The 24,675-nt window shown below is 35.8% G+C and overlaps 2 protein-coding genes across 3 annotated transcripts in view; both read left to right on the top strand.

Annotated features, from left to right (window-relative positions):
* The first annotated feature begins 207 nt into the window (after positions 1–207).
* LOC132154505 (vimentin A2-like) lies at positions 208–7,861 on the top strand. Its single transcript, XM_059563084.1, has 9 exons — positions 208–737; positions 2,082–2,142; positions 3,628–3,723; positions 5,102–5,263; positions 5,436–5,561; positions 6,253–6,473; positions 6,619–6,662; positions 6,752–6,837; positions 7,226–7,861. The coding sequence occupies exons 1-9, from the start codon at positions 223–225 to the stop codon at positions 7,265–7,267; spliced, it is 1,353 nt and encodes a 450-aa protein (XP_059419067.1). The 5' UTR covers positions 208–222; the 3' UTR covers positions 7,268–7,861.
* Positions 7,862–9,302: 1,441 nt separating this feature from the next.
* The window catches only part of pde1cb (phosphodiesterase 1C, calmodulin-dependent b), a 61,996-nt gene continuing 46,623 nt past the window's right edge, over positions 9,303–24,675 (top strand). Inside the window, exons 1-2 of one of the 2 annotated variants that reach the window (XM_059563081.1) lie at positions 9,303–9,809; positions 24,435–24,485. In XM_059563081.1, coding sequence (XP_059419064.1) covers positions 9,611–9,809; positions 24,435–24,485 — 250 coding nt within the window. In that variant the 5' untranslated portion in view covers positions 9,303–9,610. Of the gene's footprint in view, positions 9,810–20,553; positions 20,848–24,434; positions 24,486–24,675 lie in introns of those variants that run through there. The other variant, XM_059563082.1, reaches the window with a different exon arrangement.

Raw genomic sequence — 24,675 nt, 5'->3', positions numbered from 1 at the left:
TTCTCTTCGCCTTTAATTGCATTATTTTATTTCCTCAGTAGGCGGAGAGCATTAAAATAACTCTAGAAACTCTCTCAGACTCCACAGGGTTCCGCTAGTGTCACTCAAATCCTCCAGCACTGTTATGTGATTTGCATAATGAGTTGACTATAAATGATGCTTCTTCTCAGGCAGTCGCTCCCTGTTTGTTACAGTTCCTGAAGAGAGACACTTCTAAAGTTCATGATGTCTACCTCCTCCTACAAAAAGCGCTTTGGAGATGTGAGTCGGAGCAGCGCGTTTTCCCAAGTCTCCAGCCGCCAGAGCTCCAGCTCCGTGCGCTCGCGGGTGTCTCTCGGCGTCTCCTCGGCTCCGGTCATTTACGCGTCGAAGAGCTCCAGAGTCCGAAGCAGCGCGGCGATGCCACGACTGACCTCTGAGATTCTGGACTTTAACCTCTCGGACGCCTTAAACACAGAATTCAAGGCAAACCGGCTGAATGAGAAGGCGCAGATGCAGTCGCTGAACGACCGCTTCGCCAGTTACATCGAGAAGGTGCGTTTCCTGGAGCAGCAGAACAGGATCCTGTGCGCGGAGCTGGAGCAGCTGAGGGGTCAGGGGTCGTCCCGCATCACAGATCTGTATGAGGAGGAGATGCGCGACCTGAGGAGACAGGTGGACCAGCTCACCACGGAGAAAGCACGCGTGGAAGTGGCGCGAGACAACCTGGCTGAAGATTTTGAGCGACTCAGAGAGAAGTGACAAAAATATGTTCTAAAAGCATGTTTTCTTGAGTTATGAAAACGTCATTTCTGACGTTTCAAATGTTATTTGAGCATTCTGAAACAAAAACAAAAAAATTCTAAAACATTTCAGCTTTTGTTAACATTTTGAGTAATCGTTCTATTCACGTTATTGGAAGAACATTTGTTTATAACTTTTGAGAGAGCCTTGTCATACAATTCCAGCCAACAAAAATATGATCTAAGAATGTTTTTCTAACGTTCCCATTAAGTTATGAAAACAGTATTTATTTGTATTTTCCGTAAATGTTTAAAAAGTAGGCTTACACTTTAAAATTAATGTTTTATCTGGAAGAACAATTATAACCTTATCAAAATGTTTTAAGAACGTTCTCTGTTAGCTGGGGTGGCCCCCAAAAAGTATTCATTCATACACTTTTGGGTGTGTTAAATTATAGATGCATTGCATTTGATCATATCAATTATCAAACCAAATATTATTTGCAGTATGTTAAATATAAACACTTTAAGCAAAACATTTAACAAAAAAAGAAGTTTTATAAAGAATAGGTGAAACATTTAAAGCAGAAAGTACTTGTTTTGTGGGCAAAGTGCATGAAGATTGAGAAAAACATCCCTTTTGTATAACAATGGAGATAAAATAATACAGGAAGCTGTTCTGATTAAAATCAATTTTTTCTTTAATCTCATGCAACCATGATCTTACAAAATTTCTCATTATATGCAAACACAGAAATTAATAATCAATATTCAATATCCATTCAATATCAAAAATATAGCATTGTTTAAAATATCAAATTAAGGAAATTTTCATTTAAAAAAAGTGCATATAAACCACCATACAATACTGTGCAACACATCAACATTTAAAAGTTATTAAATATCAATAAAATCACCTCAGTTATTATTTTGTAAAAGCACACAGTGACCCATGCTTCAAGATAACTGTGCAGTGCATGGTGACAGAGCAGTGTTTAGTTAAGTGATGTGGTTGTGTTTGCTTTTTAGTGTTTTGGAAAATATAAAATCAATAGTCCCTTATACCTCGGGGGGCCTTTAGCCTTGTTGCACCCTGTGCAGAATGAAGACAAAACAAATTTGGAAACTTTGTGGATGTCAGACATCAGCTCTGGCATAATTTGATTACACATGCCATTGCTTATTATTTGTGATCTAATGCAGTGAAATCATTTCACACAAGTGTTTAGATACTTCTTAGGACCAGAGTTGTGCAATAATGAATAATTCAACTATGCTGAGTGAAACTATTTTGCATTGGAAAATATTAGAAAACAGCTATTTATTAATTAATGATTTAATGACGTTTGTCATTTTCAGACTGCAGGATGAGATTCTTCAGCGAGAAGATGCAGAGAATAACACAAAGAGTTACAGACAGGTAAAACATGGTCATGTTAAAAACGAATGGTTTTGAGAAACATATAACCTTCATTTATTTCAAATGACAGTGTTTAACAAATCTCCAATAGTTGTTTTATAATAATAACTACAAGTCAATAATTCTGTTAGCTGGACCAGGCATAAAAGACAGCAACTGTTTGCAGGGAATTATTTCATGAGGCCTTTCCTGATGCAAATAGTTAAAGATGGTATCGCAACTACTGTTAACAGTTTCAGAAGTATGGTAATACTTGTTGCAACACTTAACCCTTGAGTCAGTTTTCAGGATGTAGATGTAAAAATCTGAGTAACGTAAGATGAGATGAATTAATAACATTGTGTAATTTCTGCATCTGGGTGGATGGTTGGGCACACAGAGATATGCAACAGAAGTCAACTTGTATATTTTTAGAATAATGATCAGAACATGATCCTTTTGAAATAAATTAATGCTTTTATTCAGCGTGGAAGCACTGAGTTGGTCAAAAGTGACAGTAAAGACATTTCTAATATTACAATAATTCTGTTTCAAATAAATGCTGCTCTTTTGCCATTTTTATTAATCAAAGAACCCTGTAAAAAGTATATCATGGTTTTTACAAAAATATTCAAAATTAATAATAATAATAAATGTTTCTTGAGCAGCAAATCACCATATTAGAATGATTTCTGAAGGATCATGTGAAACTGAAGACCAAAGTAATGATGCTGAAAATTCAGCTTTGCATCACATAAATAAATTAGATTTTAAAATATATTCAAGTAGGAAACTGTTCATTTAAATTAAAATAATATTTCACAATATTTATGTTTTAACTGGATTTTTACCAAATAAATGCAGCCTTCTATCAAAAATATAAAAAATCATATCGAACCTAAACTTTCTAATGGTAAACAGACATTTAGAAAGTTACAAAAAATGATGAATCTATTCATAATCATCGGACTAAATTTCCTAAAATCACCAAAGGGGGTGCTATGACCAAACATATTGCTGCTTGCAGCTGCAGTATATTTCTCTATTTGAATTGGGAACTGCTAGAGGTTCTGCTTTGGGTCTGTGTTGGAGGATCGGCTCAGTGTGGCATGTCAGGCTCGGAGCTGAGTGTCTTTGTCTCTGGCATTAGTGCTGGGAAATCTCCATCTCTGCTGATTGCTCTTCCAGCAGACCAGCAGACCCTGACAAAGCAAACTGTTGTGACTGAACTGGCTGCCAAGGGCAGGAATGTCTGGATATGTGTGTGTGAGAGAGCATGTGTCAAGCATAAAAACAGTGTTAAAACCTCTGTTTATTCATGGTTTTAATGCAGGCTGTGGTAGTCCTGTCAGCAGACACCTGATTGGTGCCACACAGACTGCAGGGCATTGTGCCCGGCCCAGATACTTAGTAAAAATATATAAAGACCTCGTCACTGTGTACTTTCGGTGCATCTGTGCTCAGTACAGCAGTGCTGTGTAATATAATGTTGTTAATGTTGTGCAGGATGTGGATAAGGCTGCTCTTGCTCGAGTGGATCTTGAGAGGAAAGTGGAGTCTCTTCATGATGAACTCGCCTTCCTAAAAAAGCTCCATGATGAGGTGAGACACACTCCAACAGCTTTCATTTCCTGAAACAACGCTCTGTTTTAAAAGACATTTAATGACAGATGAATGCATCTAATTACCACCACCACACTCTCAACTAGTGACTGATTAATCAACCAATATTTGCCGATTTCATGACAATTAACTAAATCTGCATGGTCAGTTATCAGAAGTGTTAATTTTAAACTGAACTGACAGCAACAGTCTGATAATTGACCCTAAGTGCAGGAAATCAGTCTAAGATATTTACATGTTATGGGAAAACCTTTTTGAAACCTTTTTTGCACTTTAAGAAAATGTAAATTTAGCCATCGAATTGAATTACATTTTTATGATTTCAAAAATATTTATTAAATATTATGTAAAATCGCATACAATTTTCACAGGTTTCTTTGTCTAATCTTGTAAAACTGTATCATGTAAATTAATGAAATAAAATATAATATTAAAAGAATAGTTTTTATTCATTTGATTATTATTCAAGTAAAATGGTGTAACAAATTCACAAATATCTTTCTCTTGTAACCATAAATCATTAAGTATATATACATTTCTTACAATTATTATAATGAAATAAAAATGTTATGATGTATGATTTCACAATGTTCTTCAGCTAATCACTGATTTGTGTATATATACAATTACTTCATTACTAATAATTTTTATCATTAATTTAATATTTAGTGTAAGTAAATTATTCACAATTTTCTTTGTCTAATTTGGAACCATAAAACTATTATGCATATAAAAAATATTTAATTAGGATTATTATTATAATAAAATTATGACTTTTATTATTAATTAAATTACAAGTGTAGGTATAAAATCATGCAAATGTTCATTTGCAAACATAAAACTGTATTATGTATATATAAAGTTAATTAATATTAATATTATAATAAAATAAATGATTATTATTTATTTATTATATATGAATAAATTATTATTATTTATTATCATATAATTTATGTTCCTAACAAAAAGTTCAAAGATCTTTTCCCAGGGAACTTAACATTAAATCACAGGATGGAGGACTTTTTTTTTTTTTTTTTTTTTTTTTTTTGAGATCATTGCGTACTAAAAAGTAACTGTTTAGATATATTAATTTTGAAGGTTCATACTTGTCATACTGTAAATTACAGAGGTAAGTAATAAACAATAAATGTTTAAAGGAGCAGTCAAAAATATAAGTGGTACCAAATGACAAAACCATCTGTGCTGCTTAAACTGCATAAAAACACCCTAGCATTGTGGCTATTACAAAACAAGATCTGTATTTAGCTCTATTTTTATGACAACACAAGAAAAAAATATATGACAGATGCTATTCAGAAAGCACTACAGGGGAATCTCTCTGTCTGTCGGTCTGTAGGAGCTGGCTGAGCTGCAGGCACAGATCCAGGACCAGCAGGTGCAGGTGGATATGGACATAGCCAAACCTGATCTGACAGCTGCTCTGAGAGACGTCCGACTGCAATACGAGAACCTGGCAACCAAAAACATCCAGGAGTCAGAGGATTGGTACAAATCCAAGGTATTTAACATGAGCCTTTTCACCGGGGCTTTCCTCTGTTTATCAACATTAATCCTCCTCTTTGGGTTCTTTCTTGCTCCTAATTTTTTCAGATGAGCGTCTTCTGCTTTTTGAGTTTCACTTCTGTCTGCAACATCTTCCTTTGCTAACATGTGTCTTCCTTCACTGTCAGTTCACTGACCTGACGGAAGCAGCTAACAAGAGTAATGAAGCTCTGCGATTGGCCAAGCAGGAGTCCAATGATTACAGACGTCAGGTGCAGGCGCTCACTTGTGAGGTGGACGCGCTCAAGGGAACAGTAAGCATCTTGCATTTACCCGTCAGACTTATTCCTTGGCCAGAAATGTGATGACTGTGACTGTAACAACAAACCTCAGTACTCAAGGGGGTCATAGAGTTTTCTTCAAATGCTTGTGCCGTTAAACCATGGGTTATTATTGATGGGTTATTAGTTCTCTGCAAAAAGATGCTGTACCATGATAGCAGTTGACTTGACTTGTGGCAATGCTTAAAATGAATAATGAATTGTGCTCAGACAAATTTTATAATGAAATGCAATGCAACAAATAATATTTATTTGTTTGTGTGTGAGTGTGTGTGTGCATGCATGTAATTTTAAACTTATTGCTGGTTCACGTGGTGAAAATAAATAAATAAAAAAAAAAAAAAAAATAATAAAAAAAAAAATATATATATATATATATATAAAATATATATATATATATATGTGTGTGTTCATTTTCTGAATAATAATAATAATAATAATAAATTATTATTATAATTTCCAATATAAAAAAAAAATTATTAGAAATATAGGTTAGGAACATTAACTATTTTATTTTATTCTGTTTTGTGAAATGTTTATAGACATTATATAGTACAAAGTTTACCAATTAAAAATGTGTTAATTTACCTTTTTTGTTATTTTATTTAACTTTAATTTATAATTGTATATAAATATAAATCTATCTGTAATGTAAATGATGCAGAATGAGTCTCTGGAGCATCAGATGAGGGAGATGGAGGAGAACTTTTCAATGGAGTCGTCGAGTTCCCAGGATAAAATTGTTCAGTTGGAGGAGGACACACAGAACATGAAAGACGAGATGGCAAAACATCTGCGTGAGTATCAGGATCTGCTCAATGTCAAGATGGCCCTGGACATCGAGATCGCCACCTACAGGAAACTTCTAGAGGGGGAGGAGAGCAGGTGAACACTTCAACCTCTTTCAGTCCGTTAGTGCTTGATTACTTTATTGAGATGCTGCCGTTTTATGGACATGGTTTATTTCAGGTTGAAACAACACATATTATGTCTTATAAAGTAATTATACACTTAATTCTCTTGGATGTAGAATTTCAACCCCTCTTCCAAACTTCTCCACCTTTAATCTGAGAGGTAAGACAACATATCACCAATAAATATCATAATGAAACATATAAAAATGTTTGTGCAGTTTAACTGAAGATACTCTTGCGTTTTCACAGAAACGATGCTTGAGTTGAAGCCAGCTATTGAAAGTACATTTACTAAGAAAGTTCTTATTAAGACCATCGAGACCAGAGATGGACAGGTATGTGTGTGACTTATCACAGTATATTAGTATATCACTTCTTATGCAAGGGTTTTAAAGTGAAAAGTGCTTACTGGGTGTATCTCACAAAAAGCATGGCCTGGTCAGTGAAGTTAAATGAAGAATTTTTTTTTTTAAACTTTAAGTACTTTTTTTTGCATTGACAATGTTATTATTATTTCATTATTTTAGTCAAAATGAGTCACTTCCCCATGTTTTGTAATTATTTGATTTATATTTTAATAATTCACATTTATCTCTGTCAATCTCTCACAATAATACAATATTCAGTTTTGTAAACTTGAAGTTCTGAACCTGAAATCCAATCGCTAGTCAGTGATTTCATTCGGGTCTCTCATGAACACTTCCACTCTTCTCTTCCATTAAGGTGATCAATGAGTCCACTCAGAACCATGATGACCTGGAGTGATGAAGGAAATCAACCACTGCAAGCAACCAAAATGCAGCACCATTCTGTATCCCAATTATATAAACAACCCACAATAACCTGCTTCAAAGTGCTTTTCTATCTGCACAGAAAAAAGCGTTTGAGCCTGTAGGGGAAGTGTAGTGATAGCACACAAGCACAGAAACAGCATGACCTTTAGCATACTGTGAATCTTTTTATTGTCTGAACCTGCGTTTATTTTCCACATAGCTTTTTTGAGACAACATAATTTTCTTTAAGCAAAATGCTCCAATAAAACAATCAAAGAAGAGTTTGTATTGATAAATAACCTCATTCTTTGTCTGAATGTTCTTCCATGCATGGGCTATTATTATTATGGTTAATTTGCTAAAAACAAATTATTTTTAAGTAAAACTGTAAAAGCCTTAACACAAATCCAGATTTTTTTAAAAACATGATTCCATTTTTAGCTGATTTATAATTGATTCTCTGTTCTGTTAGGCTCATGGATTGGTTTAAAACTTTGACAGAAATTCCAACAGGACTCCTCTATAAATGCCTCAGTATATTGGATTAATGAGAAAAAAATAATAAATGAAGTTTTGAGCTGAAAAATATTTGTGTGAAGTAGAGAATATATATATATATATATATATATATATATATATATATATATATATATATATATATATATATATATATATATATATATATATATATATATAGTCTTTTAATACTGTGTTCCTGCTCTTGGGTTTGAAGCCCATCATTGCCATCTTGTGGACCAGAAAAGATTCATTCTCAAGTTTAAGTCTGAGTTTTAATGGATCCTTTTCTAAATAAGGTGCTTCTCTCAGTGTGGAACATCCGTGTCCTCTCTTAGTGGTTCATGTGGGACATGCTTGTCATGTTTGTTCCAGTGATGGAGATATATACTCCCTAGACACAAGTGTTCAAGTTCCTGTTCGCTCCCAGGAAAGCACACCGAGAGCTCATGTGTTTGGTGTCATAACTCACGGCATTTATAAAGCAATAGCTCAGAAGTGAAAATCACTCGCCATTCCAAATGCACATGACTGTCTTTATTCTGTTTAACACAAAAGGAGAATTCTTGAAGAATATCCATGTTACTTATTAATTCAGGAAGAGAAGAATGATTAAATGGCTGTCAAGCTCTATAAAGGATGAAAAAGTATCATTAAAGTATAGTCCATACTCATCCACTACGTGTTGAGCCATACAGTTGCTTTGTGTGATGGACAAACTGAATTTTAAGTCGCTATTTTCTACAATATTTCCATTTGTCAGTTATCAAATCTCATTTACTCTCATTTGCACATATTTATGCATCATGATCCAGTGTTCAATGCCAGTTATTTCAGACAACATACTCATGCATCCTCTGGCAAGTTAAAGCAAACTTGATTAAACTTGAGTTGTTTTCAAAAACTGCTTAAAAATAAATGCAGCAACAAGCTACCAGCTGTTCACACCAGTTTGAGGTGGTCAGCATGGTTAGGAAAATGTTGGTTAACTAGCTACTGTTTAGTAGGTTAAATGGAGCTATAATGACTAACTTAGGCTAGCTATCAAGCTGGATTTTGAATGAAAAAGCAAATAGAGAAACTTCCTATGTCATGAAAGGACGACAGAATATATTTTTTAACCCTTATTACTTGATCATGCAGATCAGAGAAATACATTTTTGTAAAAGCAAAACTTTAAACAAAACTAAAATAAAGCATAACGTGTAATAATAGTGACTAGTGAATAGTGATTTTATTTTTAAATATTTAAAATATTCACAAATGTATCCATTGTGAATATATATTTTTAAGATTTTGTGTATAAACAAAAGTGTAAATACTGAACTAATGGAGAATGTTGCTTTCGAATGACGAACCCAGATTTATAGGCTACATATTATATAATTTTAATTGCGAATGTAATTGTATGTATTCGTAGCTCGCCAGAGTCGGATTTCATTAATGTGATACACTTGACAGACTAATTACAGATGTTTGTTTTCAACGCTCGCGACCCCAGAGACTCGTGTTTTCTGACTAACTTTATTCGTGTGACGAGCGCGCGCGAGCGCATCTCCCGGGAAAGCGCACAGGAGATTTCCGCAGGTTTTCACCGCGTCTAGTTTACAAAATGACACTCAGATAGACCGAACCGAATGCGAGGAAGGTGGATCAGATCCGCGAATTCTGAACGCTCAAAGGAAACGGTTTGCTTAGTATCGTAGCCTAATTTAATGAGCACGCGACAGCGATGACAGAACTTGAATCCAAGTCATGGAGCGCGTAACTGTGTTTCCGGAGCAGACGTCCAGTCAGCTCAAGGGTTTGTTTGGCAGAGATGGGCTCAGTGACCTCAGCTTTCACCAAGTCTCGCAACACTCTGGTCAAAGTTGGTTTGGAGCCGCAGAAAGAGCCGGACGGGAAAGCGCGGAGTGGGTCTCGTGTGATCGGAAAGCAAACTAGCAAACAACCGCTGGCTCGGAAAACAACCGACAGCTGCAGAGCACACACTCCACAAACCCCTACCTCTGCAACAGGTGAGCTTCTGTAAGCTTCTGTCAGGAGACATATTCTTATGCGAGTGGATTATAGCATATAAAGATGAAACTGCTTGTTTTGTTTATGTAGCACGGTAGCCCCAAAAGTACTATCTGGAGTCTTATGCTCTTAAACAAATTAAATACCAAAATGTCAAACCAAAACCAAATGACATCCTTCCAGAAAAGCCCTTTGTATATTAAAGAAAAACATTTGTGTAATAAAAAATCTTTACAAAAGGCTGAATTTTTAAAAATAGCCTAAGTAACAATTTTGTTTTAAGATATTTAGAAGATATTTAGAATATTAATACCAAAATGATTTCTGTACACTGCAAATGTTTTCAATTTATGAATTAAAAAATATATATTTTTATATTTTTGTTGTATTTTGTACACACACACACACACACACACACACACACACACATATATATATATATAATATTATTAAAATATTAGAAATCATTTCTATATTAAATAAGCAGTGAATTTAAAAAATATTAATAATAAAACTTTAGAATGTACTTTATTAATGGTCAAGAAGCAAGTTCTTCATCATCTGCAATACATATTCTGACACAATTTACAATTTACAGACACTTGTTTGTCAAGGTCATTAAGTTTTTGACTTTTGACCTTTTTATGAAAAAGTATGTTTTGGAAAGGCAGGGGTAATCCTATGAAAATGTGTGGACATTCATGACTCAACAATTCCTGATTCATGTTTTCTTTTTTTTTTTATAATAATTAAGTTATGATTGGCTATTTCATTTAAATTTTTAACATTTTTAAGAGCGCTGAAGTGTTAAGATACTCTTTTGGGGTTCACTTATTAATCTGCCTCTAATAGGTAATTGTGGAATTTCAGCACATGCCTTCATGAGACGGGTGGGAAACAGGTGTCTGCTCATTTTGGGTCAAAAACGGGAGGTGATAGCGGCCATTTATCTGCACATTAGAGAGTTCAGGCACTTCTGCGGAACAGATGAGAAAAACGCTTCATAATGGGATGATCAATGATGTGCCGCTGCGATTCCTTTGAAGGGTCCAGATCCGTGTTTTTATGTTTGAACTCTTTGATGTTGGAATAACAGCCCTCATGATGCTTTATATAGCACAAGTGTGTTTCAGAGATGGATTTTTACATAAATCTGAAATGGACATAACTATGCAAGCTTTATTTTAATGATTTGAAAATGCTAGATAAACTTTTATTAAGTACGTACATTTATTAAATACAATACCTTTCAAAAACCTGATTTTTTGAAAATACTTTGTTTTTGAAATAAGTCTCTTATGCTCACCAATGCTGTATTTATTTGATCAAAAAAATACAGTAAAAACAGTAGTGTGAAATTTTATTACAATTTAAAATAACTGTTTTCTATGTGAATATGTTTTAAAATGTAATTTATTCCTGTGATCAAAGTTGAATTTACAGCATCATTACTCCAGTCTTCAGTGTCACATGATCCTTAAGAATTTTACAAACAAAGGCACCATTTAATGCAGGATTTTCAGAAAGTTTGAAACTAAAAGTCATTGCTGTGCTGACACTGATGTCTCGCCACACAAGTGTGTGTTTTTAGTACATGATCACTACTGCTTTGTTTGTTATTACAGATAGCTTGATATATACTGAATATGCATTTTTTATTTTAAATCACAGCAGTGTCCATCTATGAAGGAAGTAGGCGGTCAAACATACACAACTGTTAGCCAATCATAGCAGTGGCCATTTACTTCTGAGTCTATAAGCAAAACAGGACAGAAAATAGCCTATTACTTCTAAATTATGATGTTGTTTTGATGTAAAGATTTTGAAAACGTCATAAGTGGACATCAGAGAACAGTACAAAATAATGAAAAATGGCAGTTCATGACCCCTTTAAAGGAAGAAGCAACCCTCAAGGGTGACTAAAATATCACCTGTAGCTCTATGTTTCCTGGTTACCATGAAGCAACGACAGTAAAGTCTCCCGCTGAGGTCCCTGTTGGCCCCGGCGTGGAGTTTTTTCCCCCTCTACAGTGTATCATCTCTAGAGAGTCACAGGTTAGGAAGACACAACCAACACAGTGACTGAATGTTACATTTGGATCAAATCAATACACCAGTACCTCTGTTTTATATTGTAAGGTGTATGCAGTGTTGTGAGGAGTCAGAGTCTGAAATGTAAAAAAAATAAAAATAAATAAATGAAAGGTGCTTTGGAGCCTTTTCATAATTTCTTCACTTTATAGTTATCAGAATGTTCTTCAGTTGGTTCTTTTAAGAACTGTTCAATTAGATTATCTATGGTATCGCAGCAAACCCTCCTTGTTTTTAGGAGTTGTGTAGCCTGTCACATGTTTTAACTCAAGCAAACTGTGGTAAAATGCTCATAAAGCGACTCTCAGAGCAGTTCTACCAGAAAGACTCGGGAGATAAAACGTACGAAGCATACATTTATTGACAACTCAGTAAGCATAATTATAAATTTCTTTGGCGGAAGGCCCCGTCCATGGTTCGTAATCTGAGGGTAGCGGACCTGCATTTCCTGCCTGAAGACGAAGGCAGGGGCACAGCCGACCCCCAAAATAGGTGGATTATGAAACCACCAGACGGGCCGGCCTTCCCCCCAAAATAATAGATGAAAGTATACAAACCAGTTGTGAACCCTAAGGTTCCTGAAAGATAAAGAGAGAGAGTTAGCATGATCAATATGATAACCTCATAATCCTATTTCTAAATGAAATTATTATTTTTTTTTTAAATTTATATTATATAAGTTTTATTTCAGACATGTACAGGCCTTGATAGACCATACAGAATATCCACAATAGGCAGACACAGACAGGCCTCGATAGACTATACAGAAATAGCCACGATAGGCCAGACGCAGACAGCCACGATAGGCAGACACGGACAGGCCTCAATAGACCGTACAGAAATAGCCACGATAGGCCAGACGCAGACAGCCACGATAGGCAGACATGGACAGGCCTCGATAGACCGTACAGAAATAGCCATGATAGGCCAGACACAGACAGCCACGATAGGCAGACAGGCCTCGATAGACCATACAAATATAGCCACGATAGGCCAGACGCAGACAGCCACGATACGATAGGCAGACATGGACAGGCCTCGATAGACTGTACAGAAAAATAGCCATGATAGCCAGACACGGACAGGCCTCGATAGACCATACAGAAATAGCCACGATAGGCCAGACGCAGACAGCCACGATAGGCAGACACAGACAGGCCTCGATAGACCGTACAGAAATAGCCACGTTAGGCCAGACTCAGACAGCTACGATAGGCAGACACAGACAGGCCTCGATAGACTGTACAGAAAAATAGCCATGATAGCCAGACACGGACAGGCCTCGATAGACCATACAGAAATAGCCACGATAGGCCAGACGCAGACAGCCACGATAGGCAGACACGGATAGGCCTCGATAGACCGTACAGAAATAGCCATGATAGCCAGACACGGACAGGCCTCGATAGACCATACAGAAATAGCCACGATAGGCCAGACGCAGACAGCCACGATAGGCAGACGCAGACAGGCCTCGATAGACCGTACAAATATAGCCACGATAGGCCAGACGCAGACAGCCACGATAGGCAGACACGCACAGGCCTCGATAGACCGTACAGAAATAGCCATGATAGCCAGACACGGACAGCCACGATAGGCAGACACAGACAGGCCTCGATAGACCGTACAGAAATAGCCACGATAGGCCAGACGCAGACAGCCACGATAGGCAAACACAGACAGGCCTCGATAGACCGTACAGAAAAATAGCCATGATAGCCAGACACGGACAGGCCTCGATAGACCATACAGAAATAGCCACGATAGGCCAGACGCAGACAGCCACGATAGGCAGACACGGATAGGCCTCGATAGACCGTACAGAAATAGCCATGATAGCCAGACACGGACAGGCCTCGATAGACCATACAGAAATAGCCACGATAGGCCAGACGCAGACAGCCACGATAGGCAGACGCAGACAGGCCTCGATAGACCGTACAAATATAGCCACGATAGGCCAGACGCAGACAGCCACGATAGGCAGACGCGGACAGGCCTCGATAGACCGTACAGGAATAGCCACGATAGGCCAGACGCAGACAGCCGCGATAGGCAGACACAGACAGCCCTCGATAGACCGTACAGAAATAGCCATGATAGGCCAGACGCAGACAGGCCTCAATAGACCATACAGATAGTGTTTTTTTTTTTTTTTACACGCTAGTAACACCACCACCAGTAATTGCATGAATTTACCTGATTTCAAACAGGAGAGCTTGCTGAGCTTCGAGAATGGTCAGGTCTGATGTATGATTCGAACACTGGGGAAGACCATCTGCCCGTGATCTTAATAGCTGACGTAGAGACTCCTCGTTCAGCTGCTGAAGTAGCTGGCCCAATTCTGAATAATGGCTGGTATAGAGAGAGGGGGATAGACTGCAGCTTGAGAACAGCGGTTAAGGGAGTTCTAAAACAGGCCTTGGAAACGGGTGCTCCGTTAGGTAGAGTAAAGAGCGGTGCGTCTTTAGAAGTTCTAAGCCGGATTTTAAGGAATTTCACCGTGGCTGAGAAGGGACAGAAATTGATTTTATAAATTGTTAAGGTAGCACCAGAACCTTGCGCATCGGTTTGGAGTGCTTAAGGAAGAGTGTGAAGAATTTAGGTCCAAATCGTAGATCTGAAAAGGAATGCCACGAGCAGGATCAATCAAACGGAAGTAATCAATTTGCAATATGGCATGGTAATAGCAGATGTTTGTCTTTAATTTTGTAGGGAGATTTAGCTAACCCCTTAAGTAGTAGTCGAACGGAATATTCAGAAAAAGGCTTTGAAAATTAGGATTATAAAATTCAGCGTAGAATTGGATGCCGGCAAGGAGTCTGCGAATAGAGAATTTTAAGATTGCGATTTTTAAAATTAAAGACGAGAAAGGAGCAAACGGTCGAATAGGTAAAACAGAAATTTGGAAGGAAAAACATTAGAAAGCGGACCATGCAGATGTGTAGGCTTTGAGTGTAGAAGGAGCGACGCCTTTAGAAATGTGATTTCTAGCTGACGCAAGCAGGTCGTTTAGTTTAGTATTATGTCTGCTAACGGAGGGCAGATTGAAGGATCCGGGTTGGCTGAGGGGCACAGCTGTCTGAAAGTCTGAAGTGTGATGTGAAGGCCGCAACAGCCGAGTAAGACTGAAGTCGAAGGTATGAGAGACAGAATGAACCAACACCAGTAGATGCGCGAAATAAACAAGCCTAGATTGCAGCTTAAAGTCCGTATAAAATCGAAATTGACTAAAACTTACTAGCACGCATTGTTAATCTTGATGTAACAATTAATCATTGTTTGTCTTCGTAATCTTTGTCGAAATCTGAACATTCCACTCTGTAATGCATAGTTTTTCTGATGACGTCAGTTTGACAGCATGTGCAGACCTCCTTAACACACCCCTCCAGTCGTTAGTTTGCTATGAGTGAGACTGAGACCAGGAGCGCAAACAAAACATGCCCGCTGATTAATATTCGGTTTAAACTGGAGATATGTCACTACTCTGAAATAAAGTCAGCAGCAACTCCGTGTCACATGGACTTAAGATGCATACGGAGCATTGAGCCGAATCTTACCTACGACTCAAATGAAAGGGTCCATATACACATCAGCTTGATAGATCCAGTGTTCATAATAGCGCTAGTCCAAGAGTAAGCCGTGTAAAGATGAGGTGAGAGCAACGGTTCTCTGCATCTGCAGCCATAGAATCCCATTCTCTGAACGAAGCATCCAGGAATAGACGAAAATGAAACAATGACTGGATAAACAAAGATAGCATAGGATTAAAAACCACAATTTTAAGTGTGCTAGACGAAGCATATTTTTACAGAAATGCGAACGATCCTTATCAGTATAAAAGATTGTAGCTTTTATTACAAGCCTTAAAATGTCTCATTACGAAGGAGTTATTCGAACATTGCATGCACTATGATCAACATCTTAATTATGCAGTGCGAGTCTGCTAGATAAACAAGCACGAAACGCCCAGTGCTTTATCTTGAACGTGTGAGTATAAAGCCTTGCAGAGAATAAAGTGAATGCCCGAACGCCACAAGTGCATAGAACAAAATGATACTTATAATGTTGTAGACTGATGAAGTAATGGAGGCGAGATGCCGAAAGAGACCGGCAGCCTTGATTCTGTCTGCTGGTCCGGAGAGACTTCATTCGTGCGGGTTCACGTGCGTACGGATGAAATATTTGTTGATTGAGACCAAAATCCCAAAATCCTAATTCAATAAACGCGACAGCTTGAGCAAGGAACAATCGTGTCGGAATCTACGGTTGTTATCACGTCGGCATCTGTGAACTAAAACATGTGTAAGTACGATCTTTTATACCAAAGTATAGAGACGTGATTGGATAATGAGGAAGGTAATTAGTGACGAAGTAATTGAGTCTTCCTGGCAGAACTTAGGCTAAAGCTTTCATTTCTAGAGATTATGTTCATGTACTCATATATTGAGGCAGCAGAGGCTGAAAACACATCGAGCGTCACATGTACTTCAATATGTGTGTAGTAAATGTATTTATTAATCCAAAATGTGGCAAATTCCATGACATTCCGTGTTATTCAGTGAATTCCATTTTATTCTGCAATTCTGTCTGCATTTTCTGCATCACTGAAATCATAAGGCCCTACAGATACAGGGTGTGTCTCATTCAGCTCCCTGTTTCTGTAGTTGTTGTACGGTGTAGTTGGTTATGTTGTATGAAATTGAGTTATCAGTTACATGTACCAATATTTTAGTGCAGAGTTCCTCATTCTTTGTTGAGCTGCTTTCCTGCTTATTTAGTTGGGTTAGTGAGTCAGGACCCTTTCTGGCTGATTTATGTTCCATGGCTATTATAAAAAAAACTAAACCTAGAACAATTAAAAAGGTTACTTGAAATAAAATAAACATTAAGTGACACTGCAGCTACGCTGTAAAAAATTCTAACTTCTTCAACTTGCATACTTTTTAAAAAAAAGTATAATCAAATTGGCTGTAGGCCTACAAGTAATTTCGACTCCAATTTCATTTTGAAAATGAAAGTGACGTGAAGTGTGGCCAAGTGTGGTGTCCCATACTTGGAATTTCTGATCTACATTTCACCCATCCAAGTGCACACACACACACACACACACACACACACACACACACACACACACACACCGTGAACATACACCAGGAGCAGTGGGGAGCCATTTTTTGCTGCTTGCTCAAGGGTCTCACAATTAATTATGGTTTAAACAGTAATTTTGTTATAGACAGTTACGAAATCTGAATGTGTGAGTGTAATATAAGCTACTCTTATTGATCTAACTATAGCCAGCTATAGGCTTTTAAAGGGGATTTTTTTAAATCACTTGGTCATTTTAATATACAGATGTGATTTCAGCGTATTTCCGCTCTGTCGGTGACATCACTGACCTCGACTGCATCTGAGAGCACGCGCTATGCGTCGCCAATGGCAACAGGCTCGTGGACAGATGATGTCTCTGATAATGATCGCTCTGTGCTTCTTTACTTTGGGAAAATGTTTTGTTTGGAAATGTTAACTGGAAAAAAAAAGCATCTTCCGGAAAACAAAATATACTTAATCTTCTTATTTTATTAACAAAATTGTGTATATATAAATGTAAATTTTCAGGTCAGAAACCACTTTTTTATGGTTTGCTTGCTGAATTGCAGCATTACTTTGGGACTAACCCGTGTAACAAGAAGGCTTTAAAAACAATTGAAATTTGTAAGTCTTTTAAGCTTTTCCTTTGATGTGATCTTCTTTGATTAGTTGTACCCCCTATCTTGTTAACACCCTGTAGTTTTTTATTTATTGGAATCGCTTACCTTTAGATTTTATACTTTTACCTAGATTGTGTTCTTTTAAAAGAAATGTAAAATTGTATTTATTAGAGTTAGCTTTTGGGTCAACAGATCGACTAAACAAAGTGGGTCTCGTTCTTTGCTATGATGGTTATTTTACTTATTTATTTATTAGTGTTGTCGTTGTCGCCCTCTTGTGGTTAGAGCATAATAGTTCCAGTTAGAAACAAAAATATAATGTTAAATCAAATGAACTGCATCTAACAATATAATCATGCTAGAAAACTTGTGTTGAGATCAAAGACAGTAGCAGTATCTAGTTTTATGACTGAAATTCATGTCATGTGGTAGATCCTGAAAAAATCCTGAAGCAAAACCGAGCATCTAACCTAAAAAAAAGCATAGAAGAATCTTTTATTTTAAAAGTGCATTGCATTTTATTTTATTTTTTTATTTTTTATTTATTTTTTATTTTTTTTGCCAAAAAAAATGCATCAAAGAAATTAATGAAAAGGGTTTCAATCACGGCCATGATGTAATGAACCACGAGCTAAAGAGTTACTGCTGAAGAGTTATTGGACATTAGTCTCCTGGATAATGGAAATGCATGATGTATCGGCTGATATTGGATATTTAGTTGCTTATTTTCAGATTTAGATGAGTTTTACCAACATCTAGCACTAACTAAACAAAACAAAATTCTCTTAAAAGCAAAAAGTGAAGCTCATTTCTTGAAAAAATTGCTACAATCATTATTAATATTACTTTAAAATGTGCTGTAAACTCTATTTCAGACCATTAAAGTGTTAAATCTACAGTTTTTTTATGGAATAACTCTCTCCATTATTATGAGCACTTTTTTATAATTTAAACCATATCCCTTTTTTCTAAAGCAGATAAATATGAAGCACATTTATATATATCTTTATACTAATAAATTTTTTTATTCATTGAAAAAAAATGTAGAAACAATTTCCACTCAAAATTGCTAGCACATTCTTCACAATTTATTACAAAGAATGGAAGTAACACAGTGAATTAAACTTGAAATAAAAACAAACAAAAAATCAAAAGAATAAAGAAAGACTAAAATAGTATTTTCTTGTAAAACATACTGCAGTATTCTTTGTTTTAATTACCACTTCGGGAAATTGTTTTTACAGTGCATCTTTCATACAGCATATCAATGTTGTTATTTGTTCCTCTTTTTTGTATTAAAAAATTAAGATTAAATGTTTGCTTTTATAGTTAAAACCTGAAATGCACAGAAACGGGTAACATAAATATTTTTCAGACAAAAACACATAAAAGCACTAGAAATAAAGAAGATTGTACATCTTCTCAGTGAACATGAGCTCCAGCTTTTGTCCAACATTGCATTACATTAACCTCAGGATCTCTTCAATGCTGTGGGTTAAAGCCTTGGCTGGTTGCCTAGAGACCAGCATTCACAATCGAGACATCATATACATGAGCTGACCTCACGCACAAACTCACAAACAAGTAAACGACTTCTCTAATTACTAGAAGCTTATTAAAACACTTTGAGGACAGACCAGACGAGATTTGCTTGCCACTATAAGAATCTCAGCTAATAAACAGCACACTGAATTCACAATCATCTTCATATGCATTCATTAAAGCTACTAATATCTAATTTTGTCCGGAGAAGAACAGTTCCTCAAATATTTGACTCTGTAATGCATGCAATGGTAGAAGTGGACCTGAATTCACTCTCTGCTGGTTTTTGTGGGTGGTGGAATAGTGCTTAATGCTTATAGCGGTTAATTTTAACTGCAAAATCTATTCTATTCTATGCTATTATATTATATTCTTTCACTGTAAACATCATTGTATTTATGCAGTTAGCTTTGTTAAACTTTTTTTAATAGAAATACATTTTAAAATATCTTTTACTTTACTTTTTACTTCTTAAAAGCATAATTATTTATTAAAAGAAACCATATTTGAATACATAAATATTAATCAGAGAACAATATATAAAATGCTAATATTATCTAAATATCATCTTTTTGCAATGGCATACACTATCTTCTAATTAATATTCTCTTTTCTAATTTATTTTTTAAAACTATATAAAAACAATTATATATATTTTTCCTTATATATAATATTAAAGTTTAATTTATCGCCTTTTAATTAATTATATATGTTTTTAAAAACATTATATAATTTTATATTTTATATTAATAGTATTTTTTTTTATAATATATAATTTTTACCTGACAGTAGATAATTTACAGCTAACCACCTACGAGTTTTGTACTGTATGATTGTTTAATTAATTAATAATTTATTTATTTATTTTCTATTTGTTCTGGAGCCAGTGAAGTATCATTCTGATTGTCTTCTGCTCTCTAATCATTCCCTCAGACGTGAGACAGACACACATTAAACCGTCACTGAATCTTCAGGGGTTTGAGGTCGTCCAGCCCACTGTGTTTAGAGAGAAACAAAAAGACCAAAGCTCTAAAACGCCAGCTATTATTTCAGCACAATAGCTGAAGAACATCTCAGCCTCCACCTGTCTATTCATCGCAATAGATCTTTTTTTTAAAAGCAACATTATTTGAATAGAAATTTATGACTCGTGCTTTACCAAAATATACACAAACCTCATGGCCTTGCCCAGCTAGACACATTTCTGGGAATGTGTTCAACAAATCTGCAGCAGTTCGAAATAGGTTTGATTGCATTTCAATGTTAAAATCACACACACACATCACACGCGGAGGGAAAAGCATGTTTTTTTTCTTCAAATGTGCATCGAGTTTCCGTGCGATGAGAGAGGCAGAGTGTGTTATGTTATGCATTGGTACACTAAGTGCTCTGTTGAGAGGAGACTCACATTCAGCCGGGGAGAACATAATGAGACAGTGAGAGCGACGGAGGACGAGAATGATAGTAAAAGAGAAAATAGTGTCTTCCCTGTGAGAGCAGGGCAGGATAGAGAGATCTGACAAACCGGAGACAAAAGACTCGTGCACAACTTTGGGATTTACTCAACAAGAGCTCACAAAATACAACAGGAAAGAAAGAACAAAAATGTCAGAAACGGACTCCAGGAAAAAGAACTTCACCAAAGGCAGAAGTGCCACTTTCAGCATCGACGGATTCAGCTTCACTATTGGTAAGAATCGAATAGATGACAGAATCAGGATTTAATGGACATTTGCATGTGCATTTTTGTGAAACATTTAATGGCGATCCTTTCTTTAGTAAGTGAAATTCATCAAGGCTAGATGTACAGTACCGTAACTTTTTTTGTGCATCAGCATTAGACATTGCAGTGCTTAAAAGGATGTGTTCATTTCAGCATGTGATGTGTGAGTGTTTGATTTCTGAAAAGATTCTTTCAGGTGAGCACAACTGCACGGCGCCATAGCAACCAGAGTAAAATGCACCTGACCACATGGAAACACACACACACACACACACATGCAATACACAATGAAACGCATGCACAAACCTACTCCGATGAAACTGTATTGTACTTACATAGCATGTAAGATTGAATGAAGTTTCATTTAAGTATCAGCTTTGTCTCTTTGTCTCTGATGTTTCTCTCTTCTTTTAGAGTAAGAAAACAGTACATACAGAGGTCTAAAATAAATGTGAATTATATAATTTGAAGAGAAATATTTGAGGTCATATCCAGACCTTGGAGAACAGTTTGAGCCAGTGCTTTTTTTAAATGTTTGAAATTGAAGGTGTATTTTTTTTATTACTATTTATTTATTTTTATTTCAGTTAGTTCAAGGCAAGTTTTTGTTGTCATTTTAAATGTAAGTCTGAAAAGCATGAAGCTTTAGCAAAAGTCTCCCTTTGTTCTTCATTTAATCTCATTTCTGACTAGGAGAAACAACAGAGATATTGCAGAATAATCTAAAAGTGATTCTAGCATGATATTATTATACAGCCTATTGAATACTTGATTCTGATTGGTCAAACCCAATCGTAATAATCACTAAACCATATAATTTATTTTGTAAAATGTATTTCTGTCTTTATTCTTAATTTAATTTAATTTAATTAAATTTTCAGATTTCAGATTTAATTATTTGTAGAAATCTTAGTGCTTTACCTTAAACCTAATTCCGTTAGTTGCTAACTTTTTTTAGCCAGTTCAATATATATATATATATATATATATATATATATATATGTATGTGTGTGTGTGTATATGTGTATATATATATGTGTGTATATGTGTGTGTGTATGCATGTATGTATGTATGTATATTTGTTTATATGTTTATATTTTATTTTTGCTTTATTTTAGTTACATAAAACAATTTATAATAGCTTTACTTAATGATAACAACACAAGTATTTAACAATGCCTTTCAGCTCATCCTGCACAGTTTGAACCATATAGTAATATCATTAATCAAATTTGACAGATTATTAGAATACTCAATTCTGATTGGTCACTTGTGGTCAGATATATCTTCAGTTATAGCTGTGCTAGATTCAAATCTTCCTTCTCACATAATAACATTATTTAATCTCAGATCCATATTTCATGTCCATGAGGTGCTCATCATCTCAAAATAAATGCTACGTGTCTGGATCCTGATCACCTTGTTCAGGTTTATTTTGAGATAATGAACCCCTGACTGTACATTTTTCATACTTAGACATGCCGTCCTGTTTATCAGCCTTTTTTTTTCTTTTTTTCTTTTTCTTGAGAAACACACACCCACATTGGAGGACAGTGGTCAAGAAAGGTGTTATTATTGAAGAATCAGAGGTGTGAGATGATTTTTACTGTCTGTCCTGATGCATTTATACAAGGACATTTTAAAATGGTCCTTACTCGCAAAACTGTTTATTTAACTTGTGCACTTTTAACACTGTTGATAAACTAGTCGATCATAGTACAAGATTGCAGCAGGGAATCTCCACATTGCATTATAAGCTTTATGACATTTTCAAACATGTGCCTGTCGCCATGGTTACGCAGCCCAGCGATCAAATGCTCATTGTGCTTTGAGCTCATCACATGTGACGTGTTGTCAGTCAGGTCCAGTGGAGCATGACAAAGAGCCCTGTTAATTTAATGATGATTGGCTAAAACAGCGTGACCACTTCCTCTCCACCCTCAGTGTCACTCTGGGGGCTTTTAATGGGTTGCGTGCTGGGGAAACATAGCGTGCGTGCGTGTGTGTTTTGGTCTCTATACAAAATGTCATGACTCTTAATGGGGGCCATATGGTGTTTTACTTCACTAATGCATGTTATGATTTTTCCTAGCTCGAACAATGTATGCACTCTAAATGAGATCTCATCGACTGGTTTTGTTTTCCTGACTCTGCTAATGCAATTTACATTTAATGCACAGGAGCAGCTCTCACAAACCAGCTAAAGGATCTCTTGAACTTTGAACCTGCCTGTGCACTGACTAGATTTACACCGACTCCGTAATGCACCGACTGAACTCTTGTTAGTGTATTAAAATGCAAATGCATGCATTACTGCTGCTATTGATTATACTTGGGTTTAGACTTTTATTTAAGTCACTAAGCCCAAGTCAGCATTATTTTAGTATTATTATTTATATTTTGAACTTTTTCACATTTTTATATTTTCAATTTTCATTTGAACTTTAGTTTTAGTAATTTTATGTTTATTAATCTTTGAATGTTTTTTATTTTTATTTTATATTTAGATATCTTAGTATTTTAACAATAAAATATGCATAGAAAAATATAAACTTAAATTCGAAAAAAATGGAAATCTATTAAAATCTAAATATTAGATGAATAACTACTAAAGAAACAGTTTATTTCTAATTTTCTGTTCATACAGACGTAATAGTGTTTATATATATATATATATATATATATATATATATATATATATATATATATATATATATATATATATGGATGTGTGTGTGTGTGTACATATACATATACGGTATATACAACTTAATTTTTTTTTTTTGGAAACCTCTGCTGTATTTAATTACACAAAGTATTCAACTTTGCCTTGCAACTCATCCTACACAGTTCAGCCCATTAATGACAGAAATAGAATTGCATGGTTTGGTTGAGTTTATGGTTTTCTCTTAGGCTGACGGAAGAAGAGACCAGAGTCACATCTAGAGTCCAAAAAAGATCATAGAGAGACTCCTTTGACCTGAAATCACCCAGTATCCTCCCAGAACACCCAGGCAACCGCAAAGCAGCATGCATAAAAAAAACCCATCATAGCCTAGTATCATAATGCCGTTAGAAAATGTAGTCTGATAATAGAAATGATAAATATGCAAATAGAAATAAAGTATGTTTGCCCTTCTCAGTACAAGCATCACAAAATACTTTCTTGGGGAGCGTGCTGATTTTCTCTGCCTTTTTGTGCTTGTTCTTATGTTATTTTTTACTAGAAGTGACTCACAGTACACTAACAACACCCCTCCAGTCCCCTACTGATCAAGACCTATTTCAAATCCTAATGAAAGGCTCACATAACAGCAGCTGAAGTCAAATTAAAGCAGCCTGCCATGCTTTTCCAGCAGCTCGGTTCATTATATTCACATTATACAAAAAGACACATTAAAATAGGAGCAAAAACAGCTATTTAATGATGTATTTTACTAAGCCACTGAAAAAAAAGCTTTCAGAATAAGCTAATTTTTGTTTTTAGACACACACACACACAGAAAGAGAAATGCCACCATATAACTCTGTCTCTTTCTGTTTTTCTCTGTAGTGGCTAATGAAGATGGTAAGACCAACAGCAGGCCACTGGCGAGATTTGCACGTAAGTATATGTTTTTAAGAAAGCAATAATTTTGCAGAGCCCTGTCTACACTTAAATTTTGTGTAAATGTACATCTTAGAATGAAGAAGCAGAATGAAGAAGCAGGGCTAGAATGAAGAAGCAGATTTGCAGTTATATTTAATCATATAGCAGATGCTTTAATCCTACAAAGTGCTGCAGCAATTCTGTA

This window comes from Carassius carassius, chromosome 12 (genome assembly GCF_963082965.1).
Source record: "Carassius carassius chromosome 12, fCarCar2.1, whole genome shotgun sequence".
Lineage (NCBI taxonomy): Eukaryota > Metazoa > Chordata > Actinopteri > Cypriniformes > Cyprinidae > Carassius > Carassius carassius.
The sequence above is the reverse complement of the archived record's forward strand: the minus strand, read 5'-3'. Positions and strand labels throughout refer to the sequence as shown.